The 23,383-nt window shown below is 43.5% G+C and overlaps 1 protein-coding gene across 6 annotated transcripts in view; it reads right to left on the bottom strand.

Moving 5' to 3' along the window:
* Positions 1-227: 227 nt before the first annotated feature.
* Positions 228-23,383, bottom strand: part of SIGIRR (single Ig and TIR domain containing) — a 36,238-nt gene continuing 13,082 nt past the window's right edge. For all 6 annotated transcript variants that reach the window (XM_040409488.1, XM_040409490.1, XM_040409489.1 and 3 more), the window contains exons 4-10: positions 15,851-15,981; positions 13,620-13,760; positions 10,984-11,127; positions 7,481-7,583; positions 3,843-3,993; positions 3,071-3,233; positions 228-2,975 (exon numbers count right to left, since the gene is read on the bottom strand). In XM_040409488.1, the coding sequence (XP_040265422.1) occupies positions 2,812-2,975; positions 3,071-3,233; positions 3,843-3,993; positions 7,481-7,583; positions 10,984-11,127; positions 13,620-13,760; positions 15,851-15,981 (997 nt within the window). In that variant the 3' untranslated portion in view covers positions 228-2,811. The remainder of the gene's footprint in view (positions 2,976-3,070; positions 3,234-3,842; positions 3,994-7,480; positions 7,584-10,983; positions 11,128-13,619; positions 13,761-15,850; positions 15,982-23,383) is intronic.

The raw sequence follows: 23,383 nt of genomic DNA, 5'->3' as shown, positions 1-23,383 counted from the left end.
GTCAGGTTTGGTCAATATACACTATATCTAATGTGTATAACCAGTTGTAGTGACTATATACCATATGGTCCCAAAGATTTCCTGGAATTTAAAATAGGAGTCAATTATCCCTACATTATAGGAGCTTCTGCTCAGCATTTAATAGGCTAGTGCCTAAAGCAATAATGACGCCGAGAGTAAGGGCTGTCACCGAAATGACATTTATAGCTGACTTTTCTATATAAAGGTATGCGTCATTACATTTACATTGCACTTCGATATACTAACACCCATGTGAGATCATGGTTCATGGAATTACTCTAAAACTTATTCAAGCTTATACTCTTCACATTCGTTCAGTTTAGGGCTTGAAAGGGTTTTATTAGTAGGACATGGCTGCTTTCGTTCAGAAACCGCACCGCTCTTGTCTATAGGCTGGTTCTGGTATTGCCGCTTATTCCAGTTTGCTTGAGTAGGGCTCACCAGCAGTTACCACCCAAAACCTATAATCCCTTTAAACTCCTCTAAAGTAACTGCATAACAGAATTTTATTGATTTTACTATTTCATGAGTGACTTTGTCTTCTTTCAAGCATCACTTTAGTGTCGACTGCAGATGTTAAGGTTGCCTAGCAACCACCTGACTTTCATTCTGGGTGACTACAGTTTCTATACATGAAGCTATATGTTTTGAAGTGGTCACAGGATAAAGACTGCAGCTCTGTAATACACAAGCATGTATTAGGTTGCTCACACTTAGGGAACTGAAAGAAAGCATGTAAGGCGTACAGCTTTGGGATAAAACAGCACATGAGAACGGGGAGAAGTTTAAAGGGGTTGTGCGAGAATGGGGGGGGGGGGGCGCTCCTACTCATCCAGGGCTGTGATGCTCCACTGGGCTCCCTTGATGCCAACATCCGGTTTGACATCGCTGCAGCCAATCACTGGCCGCGGCGGTGACTGGCTCCCCTTACATCATGACAAATGGTCTCCGCCTTGGCCAGTGATTAGATGTTGAACTTGAGGGAGCCCAGCAGGGCATTGCAGGGCTGGAGGAGAAGGAGCGGGGAGCCAGCACTGGGAAGCGGGTAAGTAATCTTTCCTTTACAGGTCCTGCCAAGTGGAGGGTTTGCCGAAGCCCCTCCCCCATTCTTTTACAACCCCTTTAAAGGGTATTACAAGCCTAAAGTATTTAACACCTATACACTGGACAACTAATATACTTATTCGGCTAAAAGACACCTCTCCAGATCCTGAATTGGAGGGCGGAGAAAGCCAGTCCCAAGCATCCACGACAGGCAGCTTTTCTACTCCCCAAAAAAACTGCTCAGGTATGCTGAAATCCGATATGCCAACATCAGCAGTCACGTAAGAGTTGGGATGCTCCATACACATTAGATAATTGGCCAATCTTGACAAAATTGGAGGGAGTGGCCAACGCACATGTAATGAGTATGGCCAACTTTACGGAAAAGTACCCCTGTAGAGATGTCTGCTGATAGAACCTGATGGAAGTAGAAAATGTGAAGAAAAAAAATAAAATCAATCTAGTCAGATATGGTCCGAACACTGCATGCTTTTGAGATCCAGGCACAATTCAGGAGGACAAACAACTATGACATGGCTAAACTGCAGTCTATCCATGTGGTGGACATCTAAAAGGTCACAAAACCTGAATAACAAGAGCAGTACTGTTATACACAAACACGTAAATGTTTCTGGATGTTCTCAGAACTGGACAGACATGAGATAAAGATCAAGGGGGAAGGGGTTGGCATTTTTTCTGGAATGCCCATTACTAACCCCATAGAAGATTCAACTTCATAACACACATAGATAAGGAAGTCATCATCTTTACTGTCTATGTGGTGTAAATATTGAATATGGCTTCACCCTGTCAATTAATGTTGAATTACTCACTAGGAAATACACAAGCGTCCATAGTTACTAGTCTCGGACAGGTGGAATGTGGACTAGTAAGTGATCTATTGCAAGGACTTGATTCATCTGAGATAACAGGTTAAAGACCCCTTCCAGAATTTCAAGAATTCCCTGCTTGACTACAGGAGAACTGTGAAGATTTTAAATCATTCATGTTTCTGTAGCGGTAGTCTGACGACTGACTTTATCTAGGGCTGAACCTGCCAGAAATAAACATACTGGGGACCAGAAGATGGAGGATAGGAACCAGGATGCAGGACCAAAGCTGCCGAGAGCAGATGAGTAGGACTCCTTCAGTAGGTGATGCAGGCTAGTGGCCTTCTGTAAATATTTCATATTCCTGCTACTTCTAAATACTTGAGCAATTCCAGTGCAACAGCAAGTTGCACATACTTTTTGGTTGCACGTGTTGTGACTTGATGATGCTCAACCACAGTTGCCGGGTAGACCTAACCTAAAACTTACAATTTTAAAGCGTGGTATATATAAACTTCTTCAATTTGTCTTCTCTCCAATTTTCTTGAAGCCTAGAGTTATGTAATATAAACCAAAATACACCATTTCTTAATGATGGGAACTTCTCAGAGTAGATAAGATCCATCACTTTCCTCAGCTTTGTTTTTTTTACCTCTCGGTTATTTTTAGCTTAGTGACTGACATAAGCTGCTTTTGGTAATTATAGTTTTCCACATCTACCATGATAATTAGACATAATGTGGACATCAGGATAACCATAGCGTAATAAGCTGATATAAGGCGATTATTTTACTTTGCATTTGTCACCCATTGTCACAGCTTTAGCTCAATTGATTAGCCGCCTCCGTTCTCTTCTCTTATTGATTTCCTTTTTCATTGGCCACCTCCAATGTCCTTAATTTTTTCCTTCTCCATCCTATAGGTCAGGCTCAGTGACCAGACAATAGTAATCTGACCTGGCTGCGTAGTTCCTTGAACCTAAATCTGAGATGTCCACCTCTCCCACAGGTTCTCTGTCTGGGACACGTGCCACTGGGGCTATCCGAGGTGGTGGAGCTTTATAGAAAGATCTTCGAACACCTGAAAATAATGGACAGTAGTATAGAGATGGATAAAAACAGACAAATAAAGCATTTCAACATAACATACAAAGAAATACTGATGATGTACAGTACCTAGGTCTCCATCGGGGTCAAGATCTGCTGCTTCGCTGTTTACAGTCAGCATTGGATCCTTATCATCCTGACTTTGAGTCTGAGGATCACCTTGGCCTGCAGACAGTGAAATCTTGCGAGGGAGAGCAAGACGAAGTTCCTTCCAGAACTCAGAGGCTGGAGACTATATCAAGATATGCAATAAAAAAAGCTTCATTGACTTATTTCCACAGGAGATTATAGTTATGGGTCAAAATTTTTGGACAAATCCTTCTTGTTAGAAAGGTCCTTTGACAAATATCCGATCACCAAGCCTTTCCCTGCTGGGACCCCAGTAATTAGATATGTTACCTGTGGGAAAACTTGGCAATAAGTGTTCAATTTCCCTGCAGCAACTCCACAGGGGAAATTGAGTATTGCACATTTCTCATTCAAATGGGTTGTCTGTGTAATTCAGGACAGTGCATGTCCTCCCGAGGAGATATACTCTTTGTAACAGCTCTCCACTCTGGCTAAGCGGTGATGATCCAAAACATGGGGTCCCCTTTAATCAACTCAAGAGGTTGTAAGAAAAAAGGTTTTATAAACACAACCACATTAAAGTGGATCTCTGGGACAGGGGTGGACTGGTCATAGACGCTACAGGGAAATTTCCCTGAGGGCCCTATGTATTATAGTTACACCCATAACCACCAGGTGGGAGCTGGATTAAATCAGTGAATATATTAAAAAGTTTATGCCCATCTAACAGTTTCTTAACCCCCACCCCCACTTCACTAATGATGAGACGTACCACAGAATTAGTCTTCCACATCAGCATTTTCAGTGAACCTTTTTGACTGTTGAGCAGTTGGATCACTTCTACAGGGAGGTCCTTATACTGATTCTCAAACAGGATGAAAATAGGTGTCTGAGAGAGTTCCAGGAGGCGAAAGAAACCATCCCTATGCACAAAAAAAATATATAATCCATTAAAGAGGTTATCTCATGGAATTAACTCCTGTCTATATGCCCTACTAGGGAAAATGGACATCAGAGGCAAATTCCCCAGCTCAGGATCCCTCTCTATGGAGGCCACTCAGTAGAAGCAGCTTCCATTATGGTGGACTGGACATGTCTATGTCTCACATGGACAGCAATTCATCTGCATGGTCACCATGTAATGCTACATTTCTCATGCAGGGAACACTGGGACATGTGTTATGGCAGCTGCATTTTAAAAGAAGTTGTCCCTAATGAAACAATTCCTTTAAAGGGTGACCTGGGTGAAGGACAAGTGCCAGGGTCAACCGTAGAACCACTGAAGTGAAAAAGAAAAAAAACTTAATTTACCCTTCTCTTGGAATGGCCAGTTTTGGTTTATATACAGGCTCTTGACTAAAGAAAGGCTGACTATACAAACATGCTAAATGTACATGTGGTCTCAATGGGGAGATAGAAGAAAGCTACAGCTTATCCCCCTGGATTGGTAGTTTTGCTTTATACACTCATTGACAAAAAAAAAGAAACGCACCCAGATAGAAATGTCGGATTGCTGCAAAACTCAGGCAGATATGGAAATGAATTACAGTTGTTGTCTGATTAGACACTGGGCCTTGCCACAAGAGGGCGCAAAAGTGCTTCCTCAGTAGCTCTATAAAAAGGCTCTCAGAGGGTACTTTTGGGTAGTGTACCTCTTAGGCCTCATGCACACAGCTGCTGTTTTGGTCCGCATCCGAGCCGCAGTTTTGGCAGCTCGGATACGGACCTATTCCCTTCAATGGGGCCGAAAAAGTTGCGGACACCACTCCATGTGTTGTCCGCATCCGTTGCTCCGTTCCGTGGTCCGCAAAAAAAATATAACATGTCCTATTCTTGTCCGCGCTTTGCGGACAAGAATAGGCAGTTATATTAAATTGCGGAACGCACACGGACCCCATCCGTGTTTTGCGGACCGCAAAACACACAACGGTCGTGTGCATGAGGCCTTAGTGAGAGATCATTGACTGCTAGACAAGCCCCTAAGATGCACTCAAAGACATTTTGCCTAGTTAACAGACGTTGAGAGGGGACATATCATTAGAGTGAGAGAAGCAGGATGGTCGTTTCAACAAGTTGCTTACCCTCTAGGCCGTTCTGATCTAACTATTAGGAGTTGTCAGAAGCAGTGGTTGCGTCAAGGCACACACATGGTGAAAAGGCTTTGGACAGCCCAGAAAGGCCTCCAGTAGACAGGATTGTTTTATCTGCCAATAAGCACTAGCAACTCCCACAGCTTTGCTGTCCACCATCTGGACACAGGTGGCACCTTCATTACACACCCCTGTCTTTGCCTGGACCATTTCCAGGGGCTCATTACGTGGCCCGCAATCGACAGCCAGCCAGCATCACCTTTGTTTGCAGTGGTGTCATAAATGAGAAAGGTGGAGACTGCTACTGACTGGAACTGTATTGTCTTTAATGACGATTCCTAATCCTGTTTTGCATTGAGTATGGAGGCCTCATGGTGAGCGCTTCAATCCTCCTTTTGCTGTGGAGCAACACAGTGCCCTAAATGCTGGTGTACCGATCTGGGGAGCCATCGTATACGACAGTCGGTCACCCCTAGTAGTAATACGCGGGACGCTAACAGCTCAGTGATATGTGCAGGACATCCTGCATGTGTTGCCTCTCAAGGCAGGGCTTCCATATGGCAATAATTTTCAGCAGGATACTGCTTGCCCACACAGCAAGCGTTTCCCAGGAATGTCTCTGCTAGATTGCAACACTTCCTTGGCTGCCCGGTCGCCAGATTTATCGCCAATCGAGCATTTATGGGACCAGCAGAGACATCAGCTTCAGCAACCTACGAGTGTTCAGGATCTACAGGCCCAGCTGCAACATGTGTGGGCAAATGTGCCACAGGACACTATACAGACCCTGTATGCCTCCATGCCTAACTCCATCGCATCTTGTTTGTGGGCAAGAGGTGCCTCTACAGGGTGCTAGAGCCTTCTTTTAATTGTACAGTTTTCCCCAATAAAGGTCTTGTTGCTCTAATATTGTAATCACTTACATATATCATCATTACATTCACACATAGAAACTTTTATTCCTTTCCAACAACTTGTTGGTGCGTTATTTTTTAAGCCAATGAGTGTATAAATCATGGTAGACCCTTTTGAATATATCTTACATCTGGAATCACTAAGATGTATTGAGAAGCGTAGTCAACTCTGCTTTTCAATGCAACTGTATGCAAAAATAACATTGAGCAAGATTTTTTTAATGACTGTGAATGGTGGCATACGTTCTGCAGATTATTACACTGAAGCTAATCATTGAAAACGTTGTGAACCTGTCTAGTTATCAATTATATAACTAGTCTTCTAGAACTTTCCAGCCCTGACTTATTGCAGCACTTTTCCATAATTCCTCACCTATAGAGACTATAATATTTCCTGGTATAATAAAGCAACACCCTTATCTATGACCATGCTACATTAAGCATCATACACTCTAAGACCATATCAGCTTCACCGAACCGATGGCCATGTGCATAAAGGATCCTTTTACTAGGGCTGATGTCCGCCTCGAACACGCACAATATAACAAGTCGCTTGATTGAAGGGCCTTTTACATGGACCGATGCAAACTGTATGGGGGAGGAATGATCGTGATTATGATTGTTTGTCCCCCATTCAGTTTGCATATGATTGGCAGCACATCCCCTGTTTACACAGGGAGATATGCTGCCATAATTTTTTTTGTTACCGTAAAAGACCTGATCAGCCAACAAATGAACCGGCTGATTGATGGGGTTTTTAGGTGGGCCAACAATCAGCTGAACAAAGGTTCATACGAACGCTTGTTTTTGATAATCAGTCCGCATAAAAGGGGCTTAAGGCTATGTACACCTTCAGAGGCAAAACATTTTTTTATTATAGCATTTTACTCATTTTTGGCCTTTATTAAAAAAATATTAAGCCGTTTTGTCACAAAGGGTTAACTGTTTTTCTAGCTGTGTGACTGGTACTTTCACTTTGTGGCGTCATATAATAAACCTTATCTCTAAACTACTGAGAGGTGATAAACACTTATTTATGCCACATTCTTATCACCAACTGAGATATAATGAGTGTTTAGGAGGTCAAAAAGCAGAGATAAGGAGCCTGTCAGCTCCTGGTCTGGCGGAAAAGACTGAAAATCCAAAGGGTGCTACTAGAGCATCTCAGCTATGTACAGAAAAAAAGACACCATATTTTTAATAAAGACCAATTAAAAAAAATAATTTTAGCTCAAAATGTGTACAATGCAATAATTTAAAAAAATTGCCCCCAAAGGTGTACATAGCTTTCAAGTATACTAATTTCATTTTGGTTTGTTTGTCTTATTGCACAAATAATGCTATACAATGACAGAAAATGATGGTGACCCATTTTACAATTAGTATAACTCAGTAGATAAGCTCACCTGAAGTTATTTTGGCACCATTCCTGCTCTAGATACGCCATTGAAAGAACCACTATCAGGCGTCGGCTGCGGCTGACGTTCATAAGCAGTTCAGCGGAAGGTTCTGTATTTGAAGAGAGCAATTTTATCTGTTTGCTTATTGAGTACTTACTATCTAAGGATGTTTTAACAGACGGTCAGAGTGCCAGGTATAGATACATTAGGGCTTGTTTGCACGGGTGCTTCATAATCAACCAGTTATTCCGCCCTTTGACAAGAAGATGAAAGGACGCGTGCTGTGACCTCTGCGCAGCTACTTGAGGACCTACAGAAGAACGCATGGTCTACACACATTAGAACTGGCCACTGTGGTCCATAAAAAGGGGGCTCAAGCTCAGATTAACGCTACCCATTTAATCAAAATAAACCTTGGCATGGCACCCATATTCAAGGCCATTGCAATATTAGCACTCAATAGGAGAAGGATGCCTTCATGCTGAACCTCCATCTGACAGATACTGCAAACAGATGCAAAATGGCTGAGAAATAGGAAACCACTTGATGTTACCGTGTATGGACAGGTTAAAGGGGTATTCCAGGATTTTAATATTGACGGCTTATTCTCAGGACAAGCCGATCAGCTGTTACAGAGTATCTCGTTTGCTGGAACTACACAGCTCCGTCCATTGTTTAGTGGATTGAGCTGGTTACAGCAGCACTGCTCCCACTGAAGTGAACGGAAGCAATGCTGCTGTTACCAGCTCAATCCACTGCGCAATGGTCGGAGCTGTGAAATCTCTGCCCTGGAGCTACTGCAGAACAGCTGACTTGTGGGGGTGCGGGTGTCGGACCCCCACGATCAGATATTGATTGTCTATCCTGAGGATAAGGCATCCATATTAAACTCCTGGGCATTAATCAGGCATTACATGCATCCTGTATGTTCACTTTGTACAATATTACATTATATATAAATATAATCTACATGTTGGCAGCATTGTGAACCACTTTACATATTATATACTAATCGGGAGTTGCATCCTGGATTAGAGCTGTAAAACCTAGTCCTGTTGACAGCTAGTGGAAACAGTCAGCAGTGCGATGCAACTCTATACTGTATTCCATTCCTGGCAGACTTTTCCGCCCCCTACATCTGATTACTGCTGTTTCCGGACTTCAGACTACAAATGAATACTGAACACTTGGCTGAATGCATACAGAGCTGTAATTGTAGTCATAGACAGAAATAAAGTCATAGACCTTCTCAGACTCCGCAGCGTGGCTCGGCCCAACTATCTCTTCATTTCTCCCATTTCAGAAAACAAAGTATGGACAAACTAAATGGATACTTGTCCTTTGATACTTTGTTTTCCGGGTTTTCCTCCAATGAAATAAGTGGTCCATTTAATCAAGCTGAATCCTCATAGGGGAGTTGGTGAAGATAGATGTCTGCTAACAGTAAGGGCTCTTTCACACGAGCGGATGCAGTGCGTGGAATCCGCTGCGTGAAAGACAGCCAAGCCCCGCTCCGGACAGCAGAGACACAGAGCATTAACATGAGTGATAATGCTCAGTGCCTCTTTTACTACAAGATCACAGTGAGATAAAGTTGTCACTGTGATTTTGTAGTAAAAAGATCACAGAGAGGCACGGAGCATTATCAATCAAGTTACTGCTCAGTATCTCTGCTGTCCGGAGCCGGGCCTTGGCTGTCTTTCACGCAGCGGGTTCTATCAGCTCATGTGAAAGGCGTATAGAATAAATCAGTAGCTCAGGATCAGAACATGCCATGTGAAACAATCAGTTAATTAATTTGATAGATTATACAAGTTATAAAATGATATTCAATGTTGAAATTAAAGGGAACCTGTCACTATGAAAATGCAGTGCAATCTGCAGGTTATAGAGCAGGAAGAGCTGAGCAGACCGATATACAGTTCTAGATGAAAAGATTCAGCAAAACTTGTAATTTATTCATTGAAATCTCCACTCGTCTCAACAGTGATTGAGAGCTGTGGATGTATACACACAACTGTCAATCACTAAGTAGGATCACCCATATGACTCCTAAGCACAGAATGAGCGGAGATTTCAATGAATAAATTACAAATTTTGCTAAATGTTTTCCCACAGAACTCTATATATCGATCTGCTCAGCTCCTCTTGCTCTATACCAGGCATGGCCAACCTGCGGCTCTCCAGCTGTTGTACAACTACAACTCCCACCATGCCCTGCTGTAGGCCGATAGCTGTAGGTAGTCTGGGCATGCTGGGAGTTGTAGTTTTTCAATAGTTGGAGCGCCTCAGGTTGGCCATCCCTGCTCTATACCATGCTGCCAGTGCGGTACCCCAGACCTGGGGGTATCTGCAAATGCTTGCTATGTTATATTACGTATTATGTTATGTTTCTACTGTACATTTCATTGTGTGAGGTATGGTTGACATGAACGGGGCTAACCACCCTGTTCTTCCTCTCTTGGTAAGATTGGGCTGGTCCTGCTTCCTGCCAGGAGGGGAAGTTGGAGGCCAGACAGCAAGTAGATAGGAAGCACATGCCAGAGCTCCTACTCCAAAGGACTGTAACCAGTTCTCCTATGAGACCCTTACCCAAGGGAACTTGCCAGAATAAAGAACACTGCTTCCAAGAAGCTTCAGTGTGCCTAGAGTGATCATTAGTGTTGAGCGAACTTGTGTTTTCAAGTTCGGCGTCCAAAGTTCGGGTTCGTGTTATCTAAGAAAATATGGTCCGTGGTAGCGGAATCCATAATGGAATTCTTAAATAACACAAGTTCGCTCATCCCTAGTGATCATCGAAATAACAGCTTTACAGACCCTGCTGCAGGTGAGGGACTACGGCTCAGACACCCATCACCTGGACCTCTTCAAGCCAGTCAAATACTAAGCCTGCATCACATCGTGGACACCTATATCCTGCTAGTGCCATTTAATTGCCACCTAACCAGCCTCCATACCTCATCACCTAGCGAACGAAACTGTACTTAGTCCCTACGACTGCTAGATGTACCACAAGTTATATAGCATTTTGCACTAAGTAAAGGGACTGTTGTACACTTATTTGTGGCCCAATTCTTCAAACCACCTTTCCAATGCACCGATTCCCAGGGAGCAACAGCCTGAGGGAATACACCGTGACACAACCCTTCATCAGAGCCACTACCACTCCCATCCTCTGCACCGGCTCCTCAGACTGCGCGCCCCTTTCATTGTGACTGGTTCCCTTTGATGTCACTACTCCAAACACGATCTTTATATGGTTAGTAGACATTAGTACAGAGACACATAGTCTAGGGAGAGTTATCAAAACTGGTGCAAAGGAAAACTGGCTTTGTTGCCCATAGCAGCCAATCAGATTCCACCTTTCATTTTCCAAAGGAGCTCTGAAAAATGAAAGGAGGATTCTGATTGGTTGCTATGTTTTTCTTTACCCCAGTTATGATAAATTCCCCCTAGGTGCATCTATATACTCCATATATATACAGAAGCTTCATGGGTAATGCCGTTACCTGTGCTGGCCAGGAGGCTGCGCTCATCCAGGTGCAGTTTGTAGCCGTACCTGTTCTCCAGCTGTGGTTTCAGGATGAAGTTGGTGAACTTTGTGTCGATGTTAGAAGGGCAAAAAGAGACGCAGGCGTCAAAGAGACGGCCATCTGTGGAAAGCACTGGGAATTACATCTCCTGAATATACATTACTGGTAACCTTCTCACTGCCACTGTGATATAACGCAGTGTATCACCAAAAATTCCATCCTTAAAGGGGCTGTCCAAACCTTTACAAGTGAAGGCCTATCCTTAGGACAGGCTATCACTACCTGATCGACACCTGCATCCCGCAGACTAGCAGTTCTGCAGCAGCTGCAGTGCTGGAACTCGCTCCGTTCACTTCAGTGGGTGCAGCCCTGCAGTAACCAGCTCCATCCACTACATGATGGACAGACCCATATAGTTCCAGTGCCGGAGCAGCTACAGAACAGCTAATCGATAGGGGCAGGTGGTGTCAGACCCCCGCTGATGAGACAGTGATGGCCGATCCTAGAGACATAAAAAATAGAGAACCACAAAAAAATCTATTATATTGAAGGGCATTCCTAGGCATTTATGGCATAACCACACCTCTGGGGCCTGCACTGTTCTCCACTCCACCTACTTGGTGAAAAAGGCGACGGCTGCTACATCCAGGTGGGGATTGATTGGAGAGGTGGCTGAGAATGCATGTGGATCTCTGCATTCACTTCTACAATAGTCACAGAACATGCCGTGGATATGCCATGAATGCCTAAGGTGAGAATACCCCTTTAAATAAATTGTAAGTGAATTTACACCTCTGAATACTACGGGCCGATTTATTACAGACAAAGTCTACATCATTGGTCTATGATAACAAGATACGCTGCCGGATGTTGGGCCTAATTCATGCATACGCCTCTGGTGATATCCGATTTCAGTATTCTTTAATGCCAGAAAACTTGGGTGTAAGAGAATAAATGTGGTGTAAAAACACCACATGCGCAAAAAAATTTGCGCAAGTGGCTTCAAAAAAAGTCTCAAACATGCTAGTTTTCTGCTGTAACTTAATGATAAATCTATCCCTATGTTTTTATCTAAATAACTTCAAAGCTTCTGATGATAAATTTAGATGCTAAAGAAGTTCTCCACTTTGGACAATCCTTATTTGTTAGAATGATACCTTGACAAAGAATTTAAATGCCGCTTCTTCTATTGATCATCTGGTGTATCCGTGCATAGCAAAGCTGCTGGGGCTTAGCGCACCCAGATCAGCTATGCCACTATATTGTCACTAGAGATGAGCAAATCGACTTCGGATGAAACATCCAAAGTCGATTCTCATAAAACTTTGTTAGAATACTGTACGGAGCGATCGCTCCATACAGTATTAGAATGTATTGGCTCCTATTAGCCGAAGTTATTACTTTGTGAAGTCTCTCGAGACTTTGGGTAATAACTTCAGAAATTAATTTCTACTGTAAAAAAAACTTTTACCGAACTCGGGTTCGGTTCCAAGGTAGGAGCCAATACATTCTAATAGTGTACGGAGCGCTTGCTCAGTACAGTATTCTAACGAAGCTTCGCTCATCACTAATTGTCACCACAGGGGCTGCTCTCCTATGGATGCCCCAGTTACATTGGGAAAGTACAAAATAAAGTAAAAAATGATAAAGCGTAAAATATCCTACATGGGTCTTTTATGACGTCTTGGAGGAAACATTGTGAACAAAAAATATATTAAAGAAATAAATAACTAAATACAGATAATGGGAAAAAATGTACATACCAACCAAAACCAGTGCCATAGCTGACCCTATACATATTATACCAATACAAATTTTTCAATATTTTCATTTATATTTTTGCAGTTTTCCCCAAATGAAACGAAGAAAAAAAATTGACTTAAACATATTAATAAATAGCCCTGCGTAACAAAAAAAAAATATATATATATAATTTTGATAGCTCAAAAAAAAAAAAGACTAAATTACAAAAAAATCGGGACATTAAAAGGGGCAGTCCAGGACTTTGATGTTGATTGCCTGTCCTCAGGATAGGCCATCAATATCAGACTGGCGGGGGATGCGACACCCCACACCTTCGCCAATCAGTAGTTACCGTGTAACTGCCCAGAACTATGCAGCTCCGTCTATTGTGTGGCAGATTCAGCTGGTAACTGCAGTTCTCCCCCCATTCACCTCAATTACAGCAGTGCTGCAGGTACCAGCTCCGTCCGCGACACAATAGACGGAGCCGTGTATTCCCTGCACCAAAGTTAGAGCTGATCAGTAGGGATATGGGGTGTGGACCCCTGCCGATCTGACACTGGAGACCTATCCCGAGGACAGGCCATCAATATCAAAGACTTGAAGAACCCCATTTAAGGCCTTTTTAGGCCTGGTCAGGAAGGGGTTAAAAATCAATGCGCTTAGTGTGCTCTAACGCTTTAATTCTTTAAAGGATGCATTGTATATGGGAAACTCTTTGACCTAACGCTATTATCTGAAGCATGGTGGGCTGCGGTCTGGGTGGGCTAAGGCTAGCAAGAGAGATTCTAATAATAACATTATATAAGAGGACTTCAGTGGGATTCAGCACAGCGCTCACTATGTCCATATTACATAGTGGTACCTACCATTCATTTCTGGCTCTCCATATTTGTCTCTGTACCAAAGATTGATATTTAGACGGCACTTAAGATAAAGAACCACTCCGATTACCAAAACTGCAACCACACATAGTGCAAAAATAACTGCTGCTATGTGTCCGGCTTTATCTGCAGACACAAACGGAACCAGATCATTGCTTGGAAAATAGCGGCATATTGTAAATTATTAGCTGAAATTATACTCCGTGTTATACGTGACATGTCCATTGTAATCTGAGGAATATTTAATCACTGGAATCATAAAATGTCATTGTTATAAAAATGTCATATACCAAAGAGCATTGCTGTAACCTGTAAAGAGGACCTGTCCCCTCTCCTGACATGTCAGTTTTAGTAGATACTTGCATTCCCCATGTAATAACAGTTCTGGAGCATCTATTCTTATGACTCTATGTTGTTCCTGTGAGAAGAAAAAAAAATGCCAGCAGTCTGCAGTAAAGGTACTCCTGGGTGTTACCAGTGGTGGGTGTGTCTGACTGTGTCCAATCAGTGCTGCTGGTGTCAGACTGGCAGAGACACACCCCCAACTGGAAACACCCGTCTGTAGCTTTACTGCAAGCTGCTGACAATTCATTAATAACTTCTAGCAGGAATAATAAAGGAATGGCACAACACAAAGTCATAAGAATAGATGCTCCAGAATTATTACATGGAAAATGCAAGTAGTTAGTAAAACAGACATGTCAGGAGAGGGGGCGGGTCCTCTTTAACAAACTATTATTATGTAATGGAAAGAGAGTGAAACTCTACATTAAAGGGCACCTTCAGGAAAAAAAAAAAAGGATCCTTTATGTGCAGTACTTTTGTGGAAACCCTTCTGGGCGCTGCAGACGTCTCCTTCTTCCCAGGGTCCTTTGACATGAGCAAATGATTGAGGCAATTATCAGGAGGGAGCATTCCACAGAACACCTGTTCCGTAATTGCCCTGTATAAAGGTGTCGTCGATCATCAGTAGCGATGAGCGGCAGGGGTCATATTCGAATTCGTGATAGTTCGCGAATATTTTGTAGAATATTTGCGAATTCGTATATTTGTTATATTCGACTTTTTGGTGGGTAGGTTGATAGTGGGACCTGCCTTTCTCTCCCCACTCCAGTACAACTATTTCAAATAGCGAATTTTAATCTCGAATATTGGCACTTCGAGAATATTTAGAATATAGTGCTATATATTCGTTTTTAGAATATTCGTCATTTTTTTCCATCTGAACACATGGTTCTTCCCTGCTTCTTGCTTGTGGGCCAATGGCTCAAGCAAGAAGCAGGGAGGAATCGTGTTCAGATGGAAAAAAATTACGAATATTCTAAAAACGAATATATAGCACTATATTCTAAATATTCTCGAAGTGCCGATATTCGAGATTAAAATTCGCTATTCGAATATTTGCGCTCAACACTAATCATCAGATGAATGAGCTGACTAAAAACAATTATTCTCCCCTGGTGCGAGTGATCTCAGGATACACAGGAGATGACTCCAGCATATAAATGCAGCTCTCACCTTCTCTGATGAGCAGGCAACTATCAGGAACAAATGGTTCATTCCCAATAACTGCCTGTTGTGTCAGCCCACGTAAAGGGCTGATTTTGGACTATTACCTACAGTAATACATGAGTAGTACAGCAGATAAGGAGTCCAGATCACTATTTGCTATTTTCCTTCTGCCCCCGTTTCCTCCGCTGTCACCCCCCTTAACTACACACTTTTACACAAACCTTTATAATGAGGCGCAAAAAGTGTCTAAAACGCATAATTAATCTGGCGCACAGTTTTTTGGTGCAATTTGAGCCAGAAATCTGGCATACTTGACTTGAGACAATCCCTTTAGTAAAGTTGCATAGTTTGCACAGTCCCTGTCTATAAAGACCTACAAATGTTTTGGCTGGGAATTCTCTACTTAGGACCCTCTATATTTGGCGGAATTCTCACGACTGTGTGTTTTGAGGTCCGCAAAACGCTGATACTGGCCATGCTGTTTTCACTTATGCTTTGGCGTGCTGCTTTTTTCACTTCCTATACTGTAATGTTGTCAGCCATTGCCCGATACTGTACTGCACTCACCTTTATGTGTGTCATTATGGGTCATACTATATCACAGAATCCACAGATTTCTAAGTAGCCTTCTAGGAATTCTGTACTGAATATTCATAGGGACCTGAACGGATTCTTTCATTTCATGTAATAAATAAAATTATTACCTGTTTTGTGGAGAGTAAATGAGGCAGAGACGTTCTGCAGATGACATGTAAATTTCCCGTAATCTTCCTCTGTGGTAAGATTAACATCTAAGACACTGGAGAGGAACTTCACTGAACTATTAAGACCGTTCCTACACAAAAAAAAGAGTCACAATTAAGTTGTCCAGCTGTGTAAAATAGGCTCCAGAAGATGTAAAATAATAAAAGAGCCCATACTCACCTAACGGATCCTCACCACTTCCCATTATCCCTCACCACTTCCCATTATCCCAACAATTCCTAATTGCTACTCTCTTTCAAAACACAGGAAATGGATGTTCAGCCAATGGCTGGTCACGGTGGTGACATGCTTCAGAGACTAGCTGAGCAGTCATTTTGTGCGAATCGACAGGGACTGGGAGGCGTGGTAATAGGAGTAGAGAGGAATGGGAAGGTTAGTATGGTTTTCTTTATCTTACAGTATATAGGTATATTGTAACAGACAAAATAGAAGAAAGGCTCCAGCACCAAACATGGACGTGATAAATAATCCTGATCTTTATTCGTCACCAAAATTCAGGTAAGTACAGCAAACAGTGACACTGGCTCCCACTTATTCCCAAAGATCTACGCGTTTCGAACAGTAGTGTTCTTAGTCATGATCTGAGAATTGATTGAGATCGGGATTATTTATCACGTCCATGTTTGGTGCTGGAGCCTTTCTTCTATTTTGTGGATTACCATTGAGGACTGGCTTGAGTCCGCCCCGTGCACCGCCACACAGGACAAGAAGGTGAGCTGGCTGTAACCTTCTTTATACTATATTGTAACAGAGTCTGATAAAGTAGTGGAGGGGGTGTATATCTCACCCAGAATGCTTAAATGGGTGAGGTAAAAATAATCCAGGAAAGCAGTTTTTTTTTCAGCAGAGTGTAGCTTGCAGAGGCACATTTGTGTTTTATAGGCTGTATCTTTTTATAGTAGGTAGGTTGGTAGTGGGACCTGCCGTTCCCTCCCCACTCCAGTACAACTATTTCCCCCAGCCTGAGGCAACCCAGGTGTAGCTGCTGGGCTCATTACTGGGGGAAGAAATACAGGGCTGAAAAGTTAATTTAGTGTCAGCATGTGGGAGCTGCAAGACACGCTTGCCGTGTAAAGCTTGATCTTATACTGAGAGAATAGATGTATAGTTAGCGCCCAGGCAGGCAGGTATTTATTTATGTTTATGTTCCTGTGACAATGCATAACTTTGGCTGATGTTATATTATTTTGGAAGAAAGTGGTGTATAGTTAGCGCCCAGGCGGGCAGGTATTTTTTTTATGTTTATGTTCCTAAGACAATGCATAACTTTGACAATGCATGTTCCTGTGACACTGCTCCAGAGTGAATGCATAACTTTGTTCTATTATTTTGGAAGAAAATAAATATAAGTTGGCCTTTTAACTCTCGGAAGCCTGTGTTGTGTCATTGCCATCCCTGCCCCAAGTACCGATTGCGACTGTGTGTGTGTGTGTGTATATATATATATATATATATATATATATATATATATTCTTGTAAGTGCAGGCGGTGAACCTGTTATTAAGCATACTTAGATCAAACCACACCTTAGGGCTGTTTCACACGAGCGAGTCCATTGCGGGAATCACGCTCCGTGTGTGAGTGTGATCCTCCGCTCTGGACTTTGCATATGATTCCTTTTGACCTGGTAGCAACAGTATACTCTATGTGGGCGCTATATGAAGAAATTGTAGTATTACAGCCTTATCAATTATCAATATATATTAGGAAAATTATATCAATTATATTAGGAAAAAAGAAAAATACGTAACTAGAGGTATTTTTACGCATATCTGGAAAAGTTCTCTCTAGAATTTAAGTGTCTGTCATTATTCTAAATGAACACCGTAATTACATTAATTTGATGATTACTTGCATCATTTGCATTACCTTATAACCATTGTAAGTGGAATATCCCCCTCCCCACTGAACCCCACACATGTCCATACATCTACCCATTTATGTCAGGCTTCAACACGGAATTTCATGCATTATTCTTATGGCGTTTTCTAGCATGTTTTCTTAAGAACTGGACTTACAGGAGTGTCCTGTGTATTTATATGACTTTATAAGAGTCATAATTTCATCTAAGTCATATAGAAGGTATTTATTGGCAATACGCACACTAGTTGAGTTTTGACTGGAGGCAAGATAGCAGTCCTAGAGTTAAGGTGACCCTGCACATTAGATAGAAGTTGGTTGTTGGCTGTACAGCAGTTGAACAAACATCTCGTTCAATGAAAGCAGGTGATGGATGAATCTTTCTTGAAGATCTTTCTGGAAATGTTCTTTTATTTCTTTAAAAGAACGTTTCCAGAATGATCTTTAAGAAGATCTTTCGTTCATGAACGATCTTTCTTAGAACGAAAGATCTTTCGTCCGTCTATCGGACAAAAATATTAAACACGGACAGTAACGGTCTATTATTGGTCGGCTAAAGCGATCGTTTGTAGTTAAATTCGAGCCTAGGAACCTTTGCTTTGGTAGAAATCATCTTTTTTCATCAACGTTAGACTAATGTGTATGGCAACCTTAAGTAAGCAAGGCTGGATACTACACTAGGCATTTTCTACCTCTACTACCAAACATGCTGTTGTGCGTTATTGAAAACTTCACCAGAGGTGGCACACGTTCTTGATTTCAGGGGGAGACGTCCAAACACTATCCCTGTAACGTGTCCTCTTCCTAAATAAGTTGAGATGGTTGCCATACATTTTGATATATATATGCTTCAGGACTGTGGCATCATATGCGTTGGTAAAGTGTGAACTATGCTCTCTCTAGCCTTCACATGTGTCACGCAGTGAACAGAATACGGTTATTTTTATTATGCGTGTGCATTAGTGTTGATCGAGCACCGTAGTGCTCGGGCCGAACACATCGGGATGTTCGGGTGCTCGACCGAGCACCCGAGTATAATGAAAGTCAATGGGAGAACCCAAGCATTAAACCAGGTACCCCCTGCTCTGAAGAGGGGAGGGTGCCTGGTTCATAGGAAAATGTCAGAAATTGATGTAAACACCACCGAAATAGTTCTGGAACAGCATGGGGAGGATGTCTGAAAGCATCTTGTACTAGCAGGTCGCTGCTGGGAACGATGTTGTCCGAATAATACGCCGCTTTTACAGACTGACAATAATACGCACAAAACCGAAGATAAAATCAATTTTAGAGGAAAAATTGTTAGGAAACATTCTTTCCTGTAAATTTACTTGTATATAAAGTGCAAGTGCTGCCAAAAATTACAAGGAAGAGGCACTCCGATACAACCTAAAGGAGGGCCTCATTCACATTGTGGTACAATTGTTCAGGTAGTGGGACTCCTACACTCATAAAGCCTATGCGCTAAGGGAAAGGGCTGCCAAAAATTACAAGGAATCGGCACTCCAATACACTCTTTGTTAAACATAAAGGAGGGCATCATTTGTTACACATAAAGGAGGGCATTCATGAGAACAAGATTGCCTATATTCATTTCAATAAAACCTAGACATCTATACATATAAAAACATTTTTAATAAAGATAATATATTTTAATCTGTATGCTTTTTACTCTGTTCAGAATGGGCGTGTCTAGAATAGTAACCCCACCTACACATGTGTTTTTCTGTAGTTTTTTTTTTTTTACTATATATATGTCCTTATGTATTTCATGTGTGCATCTATTTGTTTAACCTGAGGAAGGGGATCTTAACTCCCCAAAACGCTTTGTTTTTATTGAAAACCTATCTTATTGAATAAAAAGAAGTTTTAAAACTCAAGTTGCCTTGATCGGAGTTTGGAGCGCCAAAAGCAGAATTTCTTCATTCTTTTACCCAGTAGTTGTAAGGCACACAGGGATCACTGAGGACGCTGACACGGTCTGCTATGTCCTCCTTCACCATCTTCCAAAATATTTTCCTCCTTGTGACACTAGGCCGCGCATCAGGGTGAGGGTGCTGGCGGGGTGTCATGAAACTGTCCCAGGCTTTGAAGAGTGTTGCCATGCCTGCTGTGTGTTCCCCTTGTCTCCCCTCCTCAGTTGGCCAAGGAACTACGGACTCTGCCGCCAGCATTGTCAGATGGAAATTTTTGAAGCAATTTTTCAACAAGGATCTTCTGGTATTGCACCGTTTTGCTCGTCCTATCCACCAGAGGAATAAGAGATGAGAAGTTCTCTTTGTAGAGGGGGTCGAGAAGAGTGAACAACCAGTAATCCGTGTTGTCTAAAATGCGTATAACAAACAGGTCGCGGGAAAGGCAGCCAAACATGAAGTCAGCCATGTGTGCCAGAGTACCAACAGGCAAGACTTCGCTGTCGTCATCAGGAGGATCACTCTCAATCTCCTCATCCTCTTCCGCCCACCCACGCTGAACAGATGGAATTAAACTTCCATGGGTACTACCCTCTGTAGTGGAGGCAGCCGTCTCCTGCTCTTCCTCCTCCTCTCCATCGTCCAATTTGTGCTGAGAAGACGAACTGAGGGTGGTCTGGCTATCACCCTGTGTACTGTTTTCCCCCATTTCCATCTCTTCCACATGCAAAGCGTCGTCCTTAATTGTAAGCAGCGAGCGTTTGAGCAGACATGGAAGTGGGATGGTTACGCTGATAACAGTGTTATCGCTGCTCACCATCTGTGTTGATTCCTCAAAGTTTCTTAAAACCTCACAGAGGTCAGACATCCATGCCCTCTCCTCGCTTGTGAATAGCGGAAGCTGACTGGAAAGGTGACGACTATGTTGCAGCTGGTATTCCACGACTTCCCCCTGTTGCTCTCAAAGCCTGGCCAACATGTGGGACGTCGAGTTCCGGCGCGTGCTCACGTCACACAATAGCCGGTGAGCTGGCAATTTCAAGTGCTGCTGAAGTGTTGACAGACCGGCTGAAGCTGTCGGTGACTTGAGGAAATGAGCACACACGCGGCGCACCTTCACCAGTAGCTTAGGTAAATTGGGGTAGGTTTTGAGAAACCGCTGAACCACTAGGTTGAACACGTGGGCTAGGCATGGGATGTGTCTGTGCTTGCCGAGCTCCAAAGCCACCACCAAGTTGCGGCCATTATCAGACACAACCATGCCTGGTTCTAGGTTGAGCGGCGAGAGCCACAGCTCAGTCTGGTCTCTTATCCCCTGCCACAGCTCTGCGGCGGTGTGCTGTTTGTCCCCTAAGCATATCAGCTTCAGCACGGCCTGTTGCCGCTTCCCCACTATAGTGAGTGCTACACTGCTTACAGCTACAAACTGATGACTGACTGGTGCTGCACGCCGATAATTCGGAAGTGGAAGTGGAGGAGGAGAAGTGGGGGTTGGAGCCACTAACGTAGGCGCTGGCAGAAATCTTGATCGACGTAGGGCCCGCAATCCTTGTCATTGGTAGCACCTGTGCCATCCCAGGGTACGACTCGCTCTCGGCCTCCCCAACGTTCACCCAGTGTGCCGTCAGGGAAATGTAGCGTCCCTGGCCAAATGCACTTGTCCATGTGTCCGTGGTTAAGTCGACCTTCCCAGTAACTGCGTTAGTCAGGGCACGTGTGATGTTACTGGACACATGTTGGTGTAAGGCGGGCACGACACACCGTGAAAAATAGTGGCGGCTGGGGACTGCGTAACGAGGGACGGCCACCGACATCAGGCTGCGGAAGGCCTCAGTGTCCACAAGCCTAAATGGCAACATTTCCAAGGCCATTCATTTGGAAAGTTGCGCATTTAGTGCTATGGCTTGTGGGTGGGTGGCTGGGTATTTGCGCTTGAGTTCAAATGCCTGGGGTAAGGACATTTGTACGCTGCGCTGGGACGGGGAAGTGGATGTGGTCACTGATGGTTCTTGCGAAGGTCCAGGTGCAGGGTGGGATGCATCTGGGCCTGCGTCTTCGACAGGGGATTGGCCAGCACGTAACACAGGGGAAGAGGAGGCAGTGGTGTGACCCGCAGACACAGATTGTGGACCCAGGCATTCGTCCCGCTTATTACGGTGCTTGGATGCCATGTGGCGGATCATGCTGGTGGTGGTGAGGTTGCTAGTGTTCATGCCGCGGCTCATTTTTGTATGGCACAGGTTGCAAACTACTAGTCTTTTGTCGTCCGCACTTTCCTCAAAAAAGCGCCATACTGCCGAACATCTACCCCTTGGCAAGGGAGATTTCCACAAGGGGTTGCTCTGTGGAACAGTTGGGGGTCTGTGTGGTGTGGCCCGTCTTCTCCCTTTTGCCACCCCATTGCCTCTCCCAGCCTGTTGCGGTGCTGCAGATCCCTCCCCCACTCTGTACTGCTGTCCTCGCTCGGCTTTCCACCTTCCCAGGTTGGGTCAGTGACCTCATCGTCCACCACCTCCTCACTCCAATCATCCTCCTGATTTGTTGACCTAACCACAACCTCAGTGATTGACAACTGTGTCTCATCCTCTTCATCAACTTCTTGAGACAGTAATTGCGGTTGACTCATTGGCAACTGTGTCTCATCATCTACCTCATTAAACACTAAATGCCGTTCCCCACCATCATGTTCTTGTGACTGTGGATGTTCAAGAGGTTGGGAATCAGGGTACAAGATCTCATGTCCCTCTTCAAGCGTGCTTGGCGAGAGGGCCAAATCAAGTAATGGCGATGAAAAGAGGTCCTCGGAATATCCAAGTGTGGGATCACTTGTTTGGCCAGACTGTAAATGGTGGGAAGAAGGAGGATCAGGGTGAGGATTGTGTTGACCAGACTCCTGGCTACTGAGACTGGACTTGGTTGAAGACAGGGTGGTGCTTAACTGACTGGAAGCATTATCTGCTGCAATCCAACCGATCACCTGGTCACACTGGTCTGACTCCAAGAGTGGTGTCCTGTGCCGCCCTGCAAACTGGGACCTGAAGCTAGGTGTCTTAGATTATAGTTTTTCTTGCGCTCTGGCAGCAGGCACTGTTTCTCTGCGCCAGTGCCACGGCCTCTGCGTGCAACATCAGCATCACGGCCACTTCCCCGTCCCTTACTGCTCGCCTTCTTCATTTTAAATGTGATTATATGCTTGAAAGTACAGTAGCGTAGGATTTGGAAGTGTATGTGCAAAAAAATTTACAAAGGTATTTGTGATGAGGAAACATTATACGGGACAGGTACCACAGGTAATGTCACAGTTCGCAGTGTCTACGGAAAAAGTGTACTGGATGTCACTGATATTTTAGGGATGCGCACACTTTAAACAGGAGATGTGACGCGAATATTTCAACTGTCCGCAGCGGCCTATTACACGGTATTTTGCGCAGGATGCGCTAAAAATATATATTGCTGTTGTCACACACAATAGTCCTTAAAAGGACTTTTGGGTCTCTGAAAAGTTTTTTGTATAAAAATCTTCCGATTACACTCCCTACACTGTCTGTCCCTTCCTATGCACAGCTCTCCCTAACACTGAGCAATTTAACGCAGGTTGCGCTTCAAACATATATTGCTGCTGTCACACACAATAATCCTTACAAGGACTTTTGGGTCTATGAAACGTTTTTGTAAAAAAATGTAATTCAATTACACTCC

This window comes from Bufo bufo, chromosome 10 (assembly GCF_905171765.1).
Source record: "Bufo bufo chromosome 10, aBufBuf1.1, whole genome shotgun sequence".
Classification (NCBI taxonomy): Eukaryota; Metazoa; Chordata; class Amphibia; order Anura; family Bufonidae; genus Bufo; species Bufo bufo.
This window is presented reverse-complemented; position numbering and strand designations above follow the sequence as displayed.